Consider the following 14,736-nt stretch of genomic DNA (forward strand, 5'->3'; position numbering starts at 1 on the left):
TCTTCAATAAAATAGTAGTGCTGGGGGCAAGTATTTAAAAAATATAATAAAAAAATCAAATCAATTCAAAAAGGACACCATCAGTAAGCTTTATTTATATAGTGAATAATTTGATGCAAGAAATTTTTGAACACGGCGGTACTTTTGTTTTTGGAGCGTAGAAGAAATCATTTCTCGGCCCAGTAGAGAAACCCTAAGAATTTGATTAAAAACTGAAGTCAGAAGGTATAATGGAATAGAAAACTAAGTTGAATGTTTTCTTACAATTGTAATTAACTATTTTAACTAGCAGAAGAACCCTAAAAATTTACCTTTTATGCGAAAAACGTATCTTTTATCGAATGAAAGGTAAAGGTCTTCAATATCCTCAAAAGTTATGAAAACAATTTAATATCGCTCTGTAAATGTTACGACAGTTCGACTTAGTACACATTATTTAAAGCTACGCGTTTGGTTCTGAAGGTATAGGGGTGTACGGCTAAAGTTCGCTACATGCGGCTGAGCTGTGCCACAGTGAAAAAAAAAAGTTTGACTGATGAGTGTAAAGTTGTAAAATATGTAAACTGAATGTCATCAAAATCTTATGGGGGAATGCCAAATGTATTATAATAAATGAAATTCCGGCAACCAGAGCAGAGAGCCAGTGTTTAAAAATGATTTGCTAGAGGCGTATTGAAGCTTGGACAAGACCTTATTGATTTATTCCAGGCGGGAGCAAGGAAGTAATTAAATCAAAATTGATAAAAAACTAAATATTAAACATCAAGAAACATGTAGAGCACAAAATATGGGTATTAACTTGAGTTTTGGTTTTTATTTTCGATTTTCAAAAACATTTTATTCATTGAACAGCACTTTTAATGGGTATTTTTGCAAAGTCATGTAAAACAAGAAGACGGGATGCAAATGTTCCAGGATTCTTTCTGGTTTCTAATGTGTACATTTTAGGCTTTCTTAAAAGGTTTAATTTGGATGCTTGGAAATGACTAAAAAATAGTTTTGAAAGTGGTGAGCCACAGCACTACTATTTCATTGAACACAGGTGTATATATATATATTTCGTCACAGGTCGGCCCGGCATGGCCATGCATTGGAAAAGCATATGCATTGGCATACATTGTACATTCATAGTATGAATTTCAACACATGGGTATGAGAACTTTACCATTCGTCTGTTTATTGCGGGTATGTAACGGGATAAGTGGTAATAAGGATTAAATCGATCTACAAGTGCTTGCCGAACCACTTGTGATCCACGGGAGAAAGCCACCGATGGCAGCCATTTAGATTGTTTTGTATGACGTACTTCATGGTATATTGGTTTTGGTTTCCTCGTGCGTGCTCCTCCTTTCCGTCTAGTACCTCGTAGAGCATTTCCTGGGAGACGACTGTCGCCTGGAAGGGCAGCTGGTTGGCGACTTGCTGCAGGAAAGCCTTTACCTCGACAAATTCGCATTTTCCAGCTATTTCGACGATGACACGACCTGCCCTAATGGGCGTTACGTAATGATCGATGGCACCCTTGCCGCCTCCCATGCGCTGACCCTGCCCTTTTTTTGTGATGGGTTGCCAGGGGGCGGGCACGCGCCATGTAGCAAACATTGTTTGGACGTTCATCTTACGACCGATGGTGAGACGCATCATCTCATAGTGGCCCCATCGCAGGCGACCGCCACCAGTGGCTATGATCGCGTACTGCTTGTGGAGGAGCGAGTTGTGGAAAAGTTCTGGGCCACGCATGTATCGCAACCGCTTCTGCATTTTGGGCGGACGTAGGTTAGGTGGCAGCTGCGGCATGCGCTCCATTATCCGCAGTTTCGGACGATCTGGCTGATCAACGTCTGTTAAAGAAAATGTTAAAGGTAAAAAAGCAGGCTTCTGTATCTACGAGTTTTGGTGCACTTACTGTCATATTTTATTGGAGGAGCAAAATACTTGAGGCCGGCTGTGAGGACGGCTGCGAACGTGCCTGCTGAAATTTCGAGAGATTGTATTCATAGGAGATTTCGGCTCTAAAGGAAGTCAACCTACTTGATAGACAGCTTTTGAATAGCTGTGTGGCTGGTTTCACGCTCCACATTGCTAATATAAAATTTGGGTAATCAATTTATCTAACAATTTATATTATAGGCAGTGTGACCTCGCATTTATGGATGAAAATATACGGTCTGATCCTTAGAAATATACCGAAGTAGACCTCATTTTCCAAATATACGGTAAGAAATCCGGTAAAGACACAGAGCTTAACCTAAATAGCCCCATAATATCTTTCTTCTGAATGGGACTAAAATTCTTAAGGTCTCTTTTCATGAAATATTTGGTCGACAATCGGCTAATTTTATTTTCTGTTGATCGGAAATCATAGGACACGATTCATATTTGTAGCCAGCTTAGACTTCATCACTTGTCATATCTTTTTATACGATCAATAAATTAATTCACTACAAGATTGGGTAAATTGAAAAACTCTTTTTTATTGGATTGTTCATAAAACAAGGTTTACACAAATAAGGTATATGCAAACGAAAGTGTATTCGGAATGTAATGTAATTTGATTACTTTTTTCTTCTCAACAGGTAATATGGAAATTTGCATCCCCTATTTACTTAAACAAATATTAATTCTAGGTTTCAAGCTGCGTTTAAACCAATTAATAATGACCTTTTTTCAGGCTGACTTTTTTTTTATCTATGTATTCATGCATCTGATTTTTTTTTCTGTATTTACATGTATCTCGATCAAGATACCAATTCATGCTCTTATAAGAAGATCATAAATTGCAAAAGCCATTAATTATTTAATGTTAATTGCTCATGTTACACATTCCCACTTGTTGTTGGAATATTTGCTACAAAAAGCAAATATTTCTAAGGGGAATAGAATGTTTAATAAACTTAACATTTTTAAGGAGTAAAAAAACCAAACAATGTATTTGCTAATGTCTGTGGCTAATACACATTCTGATGAATACCAGGAGGTTGGTAAATCTTTCTCGATTCTTTAAAAAAGCATCTACACATCTATACTTTGTACTCACTAGAAAAAAAAATGTTCTCTTCGAAGACTTACATATACATATGTACATATGTACCTCTTAATCTAATTATTCGATATTCTAAATCATTTTTTAAAATTTAATCTAAAGTAATTTAAAAAAATTCTTAATTACCACTTGAGAAATCCACTAACACATGATATAGAAGAGCAGCGTTTAGGTTCGATTTTTTATTATATACATATTCCGATGGGCGAGGATTCTCGCATGCTTTTAAAATACCATTTTTAAAGAGAACATAGTTTATGAAGTCGGAATTGATTTGTTTACACTGTCCGACAAACTTTTTTTCCTCAAGGAACAAAACCGAATTTTTCTGATAGACTTTGGCATATATTACTTTAAAAACTATTGAAAGTACAACAATTAGATTTTGAACGGCAATACCTATAACGACGTTAAAATACAAACATACACACAAAAAAATAAAGGTTAGAGAATATAATATTAGTAAGTTTTTAAAGTCAAAATTTCGTTAAAAATACCGCCAAAAAATCCAAATTTTTGCATTTGATAGCTTAAAATTTCTCAGATTATACGCCAAAACCACTAAGTGCTTGAGTGCCCAAAATATATATATTTATCGGGTTTTTAGAATGACAAATATTATTAAAACCAGATGTAAGATACTTAAATTATGTAAAAAAAGAAGAGCTTCTGCTAAAAAAAAATTACAAAAACAATACAAGTTTTGAAAAACTCCCTGGAAAAAAAGTCTTCTATAGAAAAAAAATATCTTCAGACCATTTCTAGGCCCCATACCTCAGAAAAAGTGATTAAATTGGGTTGTGTAGATTACGGTCCTTGACCAGAATATATCCTCCAAATTTATTTTACTAATTGTATTTTCCTTTTCATTATATGTAGGTCATATTCCTTTGCATGAACTTTCGTTCAGTAAATGGTAACAAAATTCTGTAGCATTTCCCAAACATAAATTTGCGAAATTACAGTAGGTGCAGTTGATCCAATTGAAAATATTGCAGATATTGCGATGGGACCCATTGATATTGGACAATTTCCAATAGTTGATCCACAATCCACAGTTGATCCAATTTTTGCAATTGGATCAACAGCTATTATTAATATTGAAACAGATCCATTGTTAAATATTAATAGAGATTTTGAAAATAAATCTCAGAATATTGACTGTAATATTTGTTATTCTCAAGAACAAATACAAAATTTGCTAGAACAAGTTCAATTGCTTACGATCCGCGATCAAGAGAGAGACAGAAATTCGGTCGGAAAAAAAGATCGCTGATGATGGAGGAGTGGTATACTTTACAAATTTTGCAGAATATAGAGACCGCATTCAATTGAGGAAAGATGTATCATAAGTATGATTTGAGTAAAATTACATTTTTAAAGCTGAGAGTCATAACCAGCTGTTAATATTAAATTGAACATCAAAATCGAGGAAAATGATTTTAGATTCACGGTATATTTTACGGTATATTTTGAAACTGAAAAGTATATTTTGGTATATTTTCGAGGCCCTCAAGGTATATTTTATCGATAAATCCGCGGTCACACTGGATACATTGCTACTGCATACACGAAAATAATTTGTCCAAATAGTGCATGTTTTGAAACATTTTCTGTATGTGTTTAGCACGAAATTCCAGTTGATCCAGCATTTATTGCTAGCGACTGACTCTGTCCAGTGTCCACTTGTTTGTTATGAATATATCGAAAGTGACAACATCGCTTGCTGCTGCGGCTGCTGCCGCCGAAAAGGCAAAACCCGAACGTGTAATATCCGCAACCGCAGCGCTAAATTTTAATGCAATCAATATACAGAAGCGCACCAGCATCGACGATACCGAAGATCCTAATCGCAAGAAACTGAAAACCGAATTTCTGCTTTGCCCGCCATCCACTAGTTTGCCCGCCAAACAACAACAGCTAATACAGCAACAGAAACACCACCAGCACCACCGAGAACAGCAGCGTGCTGTCGTCGCAGGAGGGTCCGTGAAAGCAACGTCACTGGCATTCCAAGTAACAGCTGCGGCTGCAGCCTCAAAACAAACATCCACTGTCTCCGAGAAGTCTACAGTTGACCAATACCAGCAGCAACACCAGCAAGTGGAGCAAGGTGACACCGAGGATGTCTGGGATCCGCGCGAGGATCAGATTATAGTATGTAACTTTGCTGCTAACGCTGAAATGAGTGCCTTAATCAAGCCTGAAGAAGTGCTCGAGGGTGGCCAAAAGCAAAGTGAGTATGAGCTTGTCTAGCCTACTATATTTAATTCCATCACGTACCTGTGACAGTATCTGTTGGCGTCGATGATTAACCAATTGTTCAAACATTTTCAGGTTTCACAAGCTTTACCAAAAAGGAGGCCGTCTGTCCGTCGTCTGCATCTTCTTCTTCATCGATGGCCTCCACTATTTCGATCGAGCCGAGTGGAGGAGCCGAGCATGTCGAGCAAGCCAACAAGACAGTGTTGTCATCTGCTGCTGTTGAGGAGCTGGACTACGCCCTGTTGCCATCCTCGGCACCTGAGCAAAAGGTGGTGCCCGAAAACTCAACCATCGTGTCGGTCTCAGCCGTTAGCGCGGTGACCACATCTTCAGTCTCCCCTGTCACTGTCACCTCATCCACAACATCTACAATAATACTGAATGCGAGCACTACGAACAATGGAGGCGGATCGGGACCAGGCGTGGCTGGTAGCACTATAATGAACCAGAAGTCCTCACCGGCTAACTACAATATATTCAGTGCGACGACTGCAAGTGGCCAGCAGCAAGTAAGCCACCAGCCCACGTTGCTAAACCGCGTCAATATCCAATCCAAGATGAAGGGCACCCAGCTGGTGGTTAACACGAAAAAACTGTCCGAGGTCACCCAGACAACGGCCAAGGTCTCCATAGGTAACAAGACGATCTCCGTGCCGCTGCTAATGAGTGCTAGTGGGGCGGCTACAGCTGGTGGCGCCACCATCGTCGAGAGCAAGCAAATTATGCAACCCGGCGGTCAGGTGACCGCCGTGGCTAGCGTTGCCCCCTCCGGGCAACAGAGTTCGGCGCATCAGCACCATCCCCAGCACCAGCACCTCAATTACACAAAGCTGATCAAGCGCGTGCCTAAAAACCCCACCACGATCGTTTCGTTCTCGGGCCTTCAGATCAAGCCGGCCAACACCAAAATAGTCACCGCCAAGGTGGTCAGCAAGAAAATGTCCCTGCAGATCCAGCAGCAACACCAGCTACAGCAGGTCCAGCATCAGCAGGCGCAACAGCTGGTGAACAGCGCGAGTATGGCCCCCGCCACGGCTAGCATTGTGTCGATAACCACCACGAATCCCAACCAAACATTCGCCATGGTTAAGGAAAAGCTGCACGAAGCCACCGAGATTATCGACACGACGCACGAGTCGGGAGTCGGGGTCAACGTCAACTCTAGTCGCAATCCAACCACCAGACTGGCTGGCCACAAGATAGCCTACAGTGACAACATCTTCAACAAGTCGAAATCGCAGGACTCTGGAGTCGGCGACGAGTTTGGAAACAGCGTCGTGATAAAGCCCCTGGACAAAGTCAGTCACAACTGCTCGCCCAGCCTTAATACCTTCAAGCAGCAGCCTGTGCCAGGGGGAGCGGGGGTGGCAGCCGTCGCCCTAAATCAGACAACTGGTACGGTTCCTGTCACGGTGACTATGACATCATCCGCCTCCGGCAGCGCCCCTGACCAGATGACCAACAGCACCTCCTCCGTCTCAGTGTCGTCCATACTCAATGAGGCTGTAGCCAAGTCGACGGCGGGGACAATCTGCATCAACACTCCGGGGATGGGGGCCCGGCCCATCATCTCCATACAGAACAAAAACATATCCCTGGTGCTCTCTAAGACGACGATGGCCCAGCAGAAGCCCAAGATGATCACCACCACCGTCAGCAGCTCCGCGCTGCAGATGCACCACGCCCTCAACCAGGACCCGTATTCGGCAAAACAATCCCCCTCGTCGTCATCATCGACATCACCGTCGGCATCAGTAGTTTCAGTGTCAGTGTCCACGCCAGCTCCAATGCAGCTAAAGCTCACGTCGGTTCCCTCTGTGGTAGGATTGGGACTGGGCGTGGTCACCACACCAGCCACCACGCCAACCAAATTGGGTGTAAGCCTAGCGGCGGCAGAGGCACTGCCCTTCTCGATTATAGTCCCAAAGCTAGATGAGTTGTGCAACGAACCCAAGACCAATCTGCTGGCCAAGCAGAAGGCAATAGTCAAGGATGCCCCCGTCGCTCCGCCTACGGCTCCGCTGGCTGAACAGGCCGGCGAAGTCCTAGTCGCGCCGGAGAAGCGTCTGAATGCCACAACCACCCTGACAGCCAACACAGCCGCAGCTTCAGCTCCCGACCCACCTACAACCACGCAAACGGTGACGAGCGCAACCATACCTACGCCTACACCCACAGCCACACCCACAAACGCAGGCACTGAAGCAAGCGGCGGTGCATCTGCGGCAGCTACAGGTAACAGTAGCCAGCGTCTCAACTCTGATGACTCGAACAACGCACTGCTGAAGCAGCTGCTTCAGAACAGCAGCAGCAGCCACAGCCACAATCTCAATCAAATCAGCATCAACTCCGCCCACGTCGCCGCCAGCACAGCGCCACTGTCTGCCCGCAAGGTGATCAACGTGCGGGCCCCGAGCATGGGCCTAGTCAGCTCCCTGGAGGCGCAGTTGGCCCGTCCCGTCATTCCGCCGGTGCCAGCGGCGGTAAGCAGTAGTGGCGGATCCGTGGCCACGCCCACAACCACCACCACAGTGGCAAACGGGAATGGGAACTTCAGCCAGCAGTCGACTGCTGCCGGACCATCTGCTCCGCCTGTCGCTCCATCTGTTGCCGCTTCTGCCAGCGCCCCAAATTCTGCGACTACTGAAGCTCCCGTTCCTCCAATGAATGCCGTTGCGGAGCTAGAGCAGCAGATTTCGGTGGTGCAGCAATCCTCGATGGCCCAGCAGGCACTAGCACAACCACAACCAACACCCCCGCCACCAGCAGCCCAGCAACAGATACAGCATCAACCCCAACACCAAGTGAAGCAAACCGTTCAGATTGTGTCCAAGGAGACTTCGTTCATATCCACACCTCCGACACAGCACGCAGCTCTATCAATAGGAGATAGGAAGCTGACGGAGTCTTCGGGATGCACATCGTCAAGCAAGCCGGCAGAGTTCTTGCCACCGCCGCCGTATGAGCTGGCCACCGCTCCAGTTTCCAATGTGACAATCTCTATATCCACCAAGCCCTCGAAGGATTTGAATCTACATATAAAGCACAAGTCCGCTTCCGCGTCCATGTCCATGCCAATGGCAATGGAGCAAGAGTCCCTGGGTGTACCCTTATCAGAGCAGGCTGAGCAGCCGCCAACCACCTCGGACAACTTAAAGACAGCAGCAACATCAGCAGCAGTACACGCTACAGCATTAGCCGGAGCAGGAGCGGGTGCGGCATCAATAACAAACAGCTGGAGCAGACAGATCCAGAACAACAACAGCAACATTCACATTGAGGCGGGAATAGGACAAATCCTGGCCCCCCATAAAATAACCTTTAAGTCGGGTGAGGCGCAGAAGAGGAAACTGCCCATGCAGTCGCATCCCCTGCTTGGGGAGAAGGACCAGCTACAGCACATCCACCCTGATGCCTCGCACAGCAATGATATGATGCATATGCAAATGCAACTGCCTGGGGCGGTAGGTATGAAGCCGCTGCCACCCGGTACCAATTCCGCCGTACCCCCAGGATCGGAGTCAAACAAGTTGCAGCTTATTTCAGCTATAACCAGCTACGTGAAGAAAACTGGGCAGCCAGGAGAGGCGCCCCACCAGGCACAGATGCAGTCTCATATCCAGGGCCAGATGCACGTACACCAGCAGCAGCAACATCAGCAGCAAGTGCAGCTGCAGGTTTCTCATTCCCATGCTCAGGCGCATCCCCAATCCCATCCGCAGCCCAATCCTCAGAGCGGGCCAATGGTTATGGAACCCAAGGCAGGGGACCAGCGCAAGCGACGGAAACGCGACGTGCAGAAACCACGGAGGGGCAATCACAGCGCTGGGCAGTCGGCCAACAGTCCCAAGGATCTGTCCGGGACGCTGCCAGCAGGTGCGATGGTGCAGCTGGCCCGCATGCCCCCAGGAACCCAGTACATACAGGGATCACCCGGCACCGGACATGTCGCCTCGGGAGTCGTCGGAGTTGGTTGCGGAAGCGGAGGAGGAAGCAGTGCCGCCGCCTCACACATGTTGAAGAAGAGAGTGCGAAAGTTCTCCAAAGTTGAGGAGGACCACGATGCATTTACCGAGAAGCTATTGACGCACATCCGCCAGATGCAACCGCTTCAGGTACTCGAGCCTCACCTCAACCGCAACTTTCACTTCCTTGTTGGGAACAGCGAGATGGCGGGCGCAGGAACAGGCTCAGGATCGGGAAGATGCAACTCTGGCAACGGCAAGCTAAAGTCAATCGGATCCCAACCCAGGGGTTGGCCGCTGGAGGAGTGTGACGGAGCGCAGCTGGGGCACTTCGGTCGGGTGCGGCATCCCAGTATTCCCTCGCTGTATGACAGCGAACGCTTCGGCGGAAGCGGTGGCCCTGCAGGAGGATCTGCATCCCCATCGGGGACTCTGGGGGGAGTAGAGGGAAAGTCGCAGCCCATGTCCAACATCCAAAACGACTTCTACGACCAGGAGTTCTCCACCCACATCGATCGGAATCCCAGCGAGCGGCTGCTTCGGCACATCGGTGCCGTGAAGGACTCCAATCTGGAGACCATTGAGCTGGTGGAGGGCGAATCAGTGACCGCTTGGACGGCCCTTCCTCGACTCACCCGCTTTCCGGGCCTAATTCTGCTGAACAACAACAGTCGTTGCCACGGCCGGATGTCACCAGTGGCTCTGGCCGAGGATCCCCTTTCCATGCGGATGCCCACTTCTCCCCTGCTTCGAAACTGCGCCGAGGAATTGCGAAAGGGCCAGCAAATGGAAATGGGATTGGGAGGCGGATACACCCACAGTCAAGGCAGCCTCAACAGCAACAGCAATAGCAATAGCAACAACAACAACAACAACTATCAGCAGAAAAACCAAAATGTGATACTCTCGCTGCACTCATCGACGACGGACAACATAGCCGGCGTGCTACGGGATCTGGCCAATCTGCTACATCTGACGCCCGCTCTCACATGCAAGCTCATCGAGGAGAAGGCGGACCCAAAGACTGGCGCCGAGCCTAGCCTCGAGCAGTCAAAGGGCAAGGGAGCCAGCGACGAGGATGAGGAGCAGGCGGAAAAGGAGCCATTCAAGCGGCCGCACTCCGTGAGCAACGGCCACCTGAGAAAGATACTCAATGGGCGGCGAAAGTTGTGTCGGAGCTGTGCCAACGTCGTCCCATCGAGCGGGCTGCAAGTGCCCAACCAGAGCATGCCTCCGCTGGAGGAACAGCTGCCCCGGCTGGCCCAACTAATGGCGCTACTGCCCCGGAAGACGCCACCTCCTCCGTTCTTTTACTTCTGCAATCGCGCCTGCCTGACTATGTTTAAGTGGAGCGAGAAGGAGACTCAGGCGAAAGCCGAGGCGGCCAGCATCTCTCTGCTCACGGCCAGCGGGTCCTCGAAAAGCATCTTTGCATCAGGCTCGAGTCCGCCCGTTCCCCAAGATAATGTGGTGAAGACGGAGCCGCCGGAGGAGGAGATGGATGCGAAGCAGAACCAGCATACCAGCGACACCCCTGCGACCCCACTACAGCGTAAATGTATCGTAAAATGTTTTAGCAGCGACTGTTTCGCCACGGAATCTTCCACGGGCGCGAACATCAATCAGGAGTGGAACGAGGCGGTGACTTCATTCGCCGCTCCGAGCTACACAGTGTGGGAAACGGATGTGGTCAGCCACTTGGAGGACACGCGCCAGTGCGTCTTCTGCAATCAACGCGGCGATGGCCAGGCTGACGGACCCTCACGTCTGCTTAACTTCGATGTGGACAAATGGGTGAGGATGCAAAATTTGCAACCCCGCCCCTATCCCCACCCCAACCCCAACCCCCCTTAAATAACCCTACCTATTCTCGACACGACTCCTTTTATCTTTGAATCTCTCCCATTCAGGTGCATCTCAACTGTGCCCTGTGGTCGAACGGTGTGTACGAAACGGTGTCCGGGGCCCTGATGAACTTCCAGACTGCGCTGCAGGCAGGGCTAAATCAGGTGTGCAGCGCCTGCCACCAGCTGGGAGCGACAATTAAATGCTTCAAGTCGCGCTGCAACAACCTCTACCACCTGCCCTGCGCCATCCGGGAGGAGTGCGTCTTCTATAAGAACAAGTCCGTTCACTGCAGTGCCCATGGCCATTGCCACACCCAAAACCATGCAAGCAGTGGAAGCGCCAATGCCAGTATCGCGGCTGGGTCTGGCTCTGGCTCTGGAGCCGCTATCGGGACAATAGAGAACGAGCTAAGCTCTTTCATTGTGCACCGTCGGGTGTTCGTGGACCGCGACGAAAATCGTCAGGTTGCCACCGTCATGCACTACACGGAGCTGAGCAACCTGCTCCGGGTGGGCAACATGACGTTTCTCAACGTGGGCCAACTGCTGCCCCACCAACTGGAGGCCTTCCACACGCCCCATTTTATATATCCAATTGGCTATAAGGTGGTAAGTACATGTTGTAAGTGAGAAGCGCCGTGCACCATGCACCATGCACAATGTCGGCTCAATTGTGATTACATTCCTGATTCGCAGAGTCGCTACTATTGGTGCGTGCGGCGTCCGAATCGACGTTGCCGGTACATCTGCTCCATAGCTGAGGCCGGCTGCAAGCCTGAATTCCGGATCGTGATTCAGGACGGCAGCGACAAGGAGCCGGAGCGCGAGTTCCAGGCCAGCACGCCATCGGGGGTGTGGCAACAGATCCTGCAACCCATCACCCGCCTGCGGAAGATGCACAAGTGGTTGCAGCTCTTCCCGCAACATATCAGCGGCGAGGACCTGTTCGGGCTAACGGAGCCAGCCATTGTGCGCATACTGGAGAGTCTGCCCGGGATCGAGACGCTCACTGACTACCGATTCAAGTACGGTCGTAATCCGCTGCTGGAGTTCCCGCTGGCCATCAATCCGTCCGGTGCCGCCCGAACTGAGCCCAAGCAACGTCAGCTGCTCGTCTGGCGCAAACCGCACACGCAGCGGACTGCAGGCAGCTGCAGCACCCAGCGCATGGCCAACTCGGCGTCGATTGCCGGGGAGGTTGCCTGCCCTTACAGCAAGCAATTCGTCCACTCCAAGAGCTCCCAGTACAAAAAGATGAAGCAGGAATGGCGCAACAATGTATACTTGGCCAGGTGTGTTACACTGGCTCTCCATGTTTATATACTTTCATTCTAAGATCAGGAATAGGCCCTAACAAATGAACCTTTCTTTCCCTTGGCCCCATTTAGGTCAAAGATTCAGGGCCTGGGGTTGTATGCGGCCCGGGATATCGAGAAGCACACCATGATCATCGAGTATATTGGGGAGGTCATTCGCACCGAGGTCTCCGAGATACGAGAGAAGCAGTACGAATCTAAGGTACGAATCAGTGGAAAGCAATCAATTTGAATTTAAACTAAATCGTCTGGTCATCAAATGACATCGAACTTTAACCTTTGTTTGCCCCTGCAGAATAGGGGCATTTACATGTTCCGTCTTGACGAGGATCGCGTCGTAGACGCCACTCTGAGCGGCGGCCTGGCTCGCTACATTAACCACTCGTGCAATCCCAACTGTGTGACGGAAATTGTTGAGGTCGATCGCGATGTGCGAATTATAATATTCGCCAAGCGTAAAATATATCGGGGCGAGGAGGTAAGTCAAACATCCGATCCATATGCAGATGCGGATCTGTTTTGCAGTGTTTTCGTATTGCGTATTATATTGTATGGTTTCGTATGCTCCCGCAGCTCTCTTATGACTACAAGTTTGACATTGAGGACGATGCACACAAGATACCGTGCGCCTGTGGCGCTCCCAACTGTCGCAAGTGGATGAACTAATCACAGAAGAAACTGCAACAGCGAGCACCAGCACAAACCAACCCACATGGGAGTTCCCCCCGTGAACCGGAACTTCTCAGCAAATATAAATTCATTCTCTGAACATTTTAGATCATGTAAATATATATATTTATATATAGTTATATGTATGAATACGTGCTTTTGTAGATCATTGGACCCTGTAAGCTATGTATTTTACATGTGCCTCCGCCCACTGTAGCTAATTTGTAATCCTTAATCATTTATCACCCATAAGCAATGAGACAGGGCACAAGAAAGTGAAAGAAGGGGAAAATGGACAGCGTTGTCATAGTTTGAAGTGCTCAACTGTAAACATTATTGCACCACATCCCACCCCCAGCACCACGACCACAAAGAGCACAGAGAGATAGGCCCTAGCCCTGGCTAGTGCCCCCACTTGACGTTATGCGTGGTGTGCCTTCCTTTTTGTTTACCATTATTATATTATCATAACAATTATTACTTTTCGCAATCTTAAAATGGCCATTAGAAGGTGGACACATAAAAGCGGGACATGTTTCTTAACAGGTGTAGTAGTAAATGTAATGTTCACAACCTTCATTGAATACGTAGAAACACGAATATATATATTGTATTTTATTTCATTTAACTATTTCGCCTTTACATTAAGCTTATTAAGAAAGCGTTTTTTTCATCTCCATAAGTGTTAAGTAAATTTTATGCAACAATTATAAAATCACTCGAGATGTTTTATTTGGCTCTTTAAATACGCAAAAGTCTTCACATACTAGACCGCAGTTTAACAGAGGCACAGAACAAAATCAGCCAAATGAACCAAACAAATCTACCAAATATACTCCTATCTGAGTACTTAATCTCCAGTTCGTTTCTTTGCACGCTCTAGAAGATTTTGGACATGCACCATAAATGCCAATGTGAGCATGTCAAAGTTTTTCATATACCACGATAGGTTGTACATTAAGTGGATGCGCCTGTTCTTGTCCAGGAAAGTCTTGTAAAACACGCTCATGCGATCGGCTGAGATGTCGTCGTTGCCAGCCTCTTTGTGCAGGCGTATAAAGTCCTCTTTCTCCTAAAAGCGAAACTTTTTGTAAGTCTTCGTCATCGTCAAAGCGAAAGAGATGACTAGTAGGATAGACAGAAAAGAAAGAGATGGGGCTTACTAACCTCATAGAATCGTTTGTTGTGCCTACTCCAGAAACTTGCGTTCCAAGCCTCTACTTCGATACGCATCAGTCGCAATTTCTTAGAAAAAGTAGTTTCGTTGTCGTCGTAGTGCCTCACGTAGGGACGCAGGTTTGAGTGCGGATCTGGTGGACCTATGTAGTCGCAGCTGACGGTCTTCGGATCTGGCGGATGGGCCAAACCCACAGGACGTCTTTCTTTTGGAGGGGTTGTCTGCTTTGTGGCATAGCATCGTGGCAGCTAAGAAATATACAACTCCCGAATCTTTTAATAATTCAGCTATAAACCATTCAGACTCACTTTCAATTGTGTAAGCAATATTCTCGTTTGGTATTTAAAGTACATTTCGATTTGTACATAGATGTTATGTCAGGTGTCAGGCGGCAGAGGTACAAAACCATCGTAAAAATATGTTTCCATTGCCGGAGAATAACTATCGATATCCA

At 47.3% G+C, this 14,736-nt stretch overlaps 3 protein-coding genes across 4 annotated transcripts; 1 reads left to right on the forward strand and 2 right to left on the reverse strand.

Moving 5' to 3' along the window:
* Positions 1-1,153: 1,153 nt before the first annotated feature.
* LOC117591497 (39S ribosomal protein L16, mitochondrial) lies at positions 1,154-2,179 on the reverse strand. Of its 2 annotated transcripts, none has more exons than XM_034284789.1 (3): positions 2,032-2,179; positions 1,907-1,972; positions 1,154-1,841 (listed from the first exon to the last, which is right to left on the reverse strand). In XM_034284789.1, exons 1-3 carry the CDS (start codon positions 2,078-2,080, stop codon positions 1,225-1,227), a joined length of 732 nt encoding a protein of 243 aa, XP_034140680.1. In that variant the 5' UTR covers positions 2,081-2,179; the 3' UTR covers positions 1,154-1,224. The 2 variants fall into 2 exon arrangements, with proteins under 2 accessions (XP_034140680.1, XP_034140681.1); XM_034284790.1 differs by having other exon boundaries at positions 1,907-1,969; positions 2,032-2,151.
* Positions 2,180-4,580: 2,401 nt separating this feature from the next.
* Positions 4,581-13,823, forward strand: LOC117591485 (histone-lysine N-methyltransferase trr). The gene is made up of 7 exons (XM_034284773.1): positions 4,581-5,279; positions 5,381-11,067; positions 11,184-11,729; positions 11,817-12,412; positions 12,509-12,638; positions 12,732-12,914; positions 13,010-13,823. The coding sequence occupies exons 1-7, from the start codon at positions 4,739-4,741 to the stop codon at positions 13,100-13,102; spliced, it is 7,776 nt and encodes a 2,591-aa protein (XP_034140664.1). The 5' UTR covers positions 4,581-4,738; the 3' UTR covers positions 13,103-13,823.
* On the reverse strand, positions 13,808-14,713 carry LOC117591486 (COA8 family protein CG14806, mitochondrial). Its single transcript, XM_034284774.1, has 3 exons — positions 14,591-14,713; positions 14,273-14,530; positions 13,808-14,177 (listed from the first exon to the last, which is right to left on the reverse strand). The coding sequence occupies exons 1-3, from the start codon at positions 14,633-14,635 to the stop codon at positions 13,956-13,958; spliced, it is 525 nt and encodes a 174-aa protein (XP_034140665.1). The 5' UTR covers positions 14,636-14,713; the 3' UTR covers positions 13,808-13,955.
* Positions 14,714-14,736: the final 23 nt, after the last annotated feature.

Source organism: Drosophila guanche, unplaced genomic scaffold, assembly GCF_900245975.1.
Source record: "Drosophila guanche unplaced genomic scaffold, DGUA_6, whole genome shotgun sequence".
In the NCBI taxonomy this organism is placed as follows: domain Eukaryota; kingdom Metazoa; phylum Arthropoda; class Insecta; order Diptera; family Drosophilidae; genus Drosophila; species Drosophila guanche.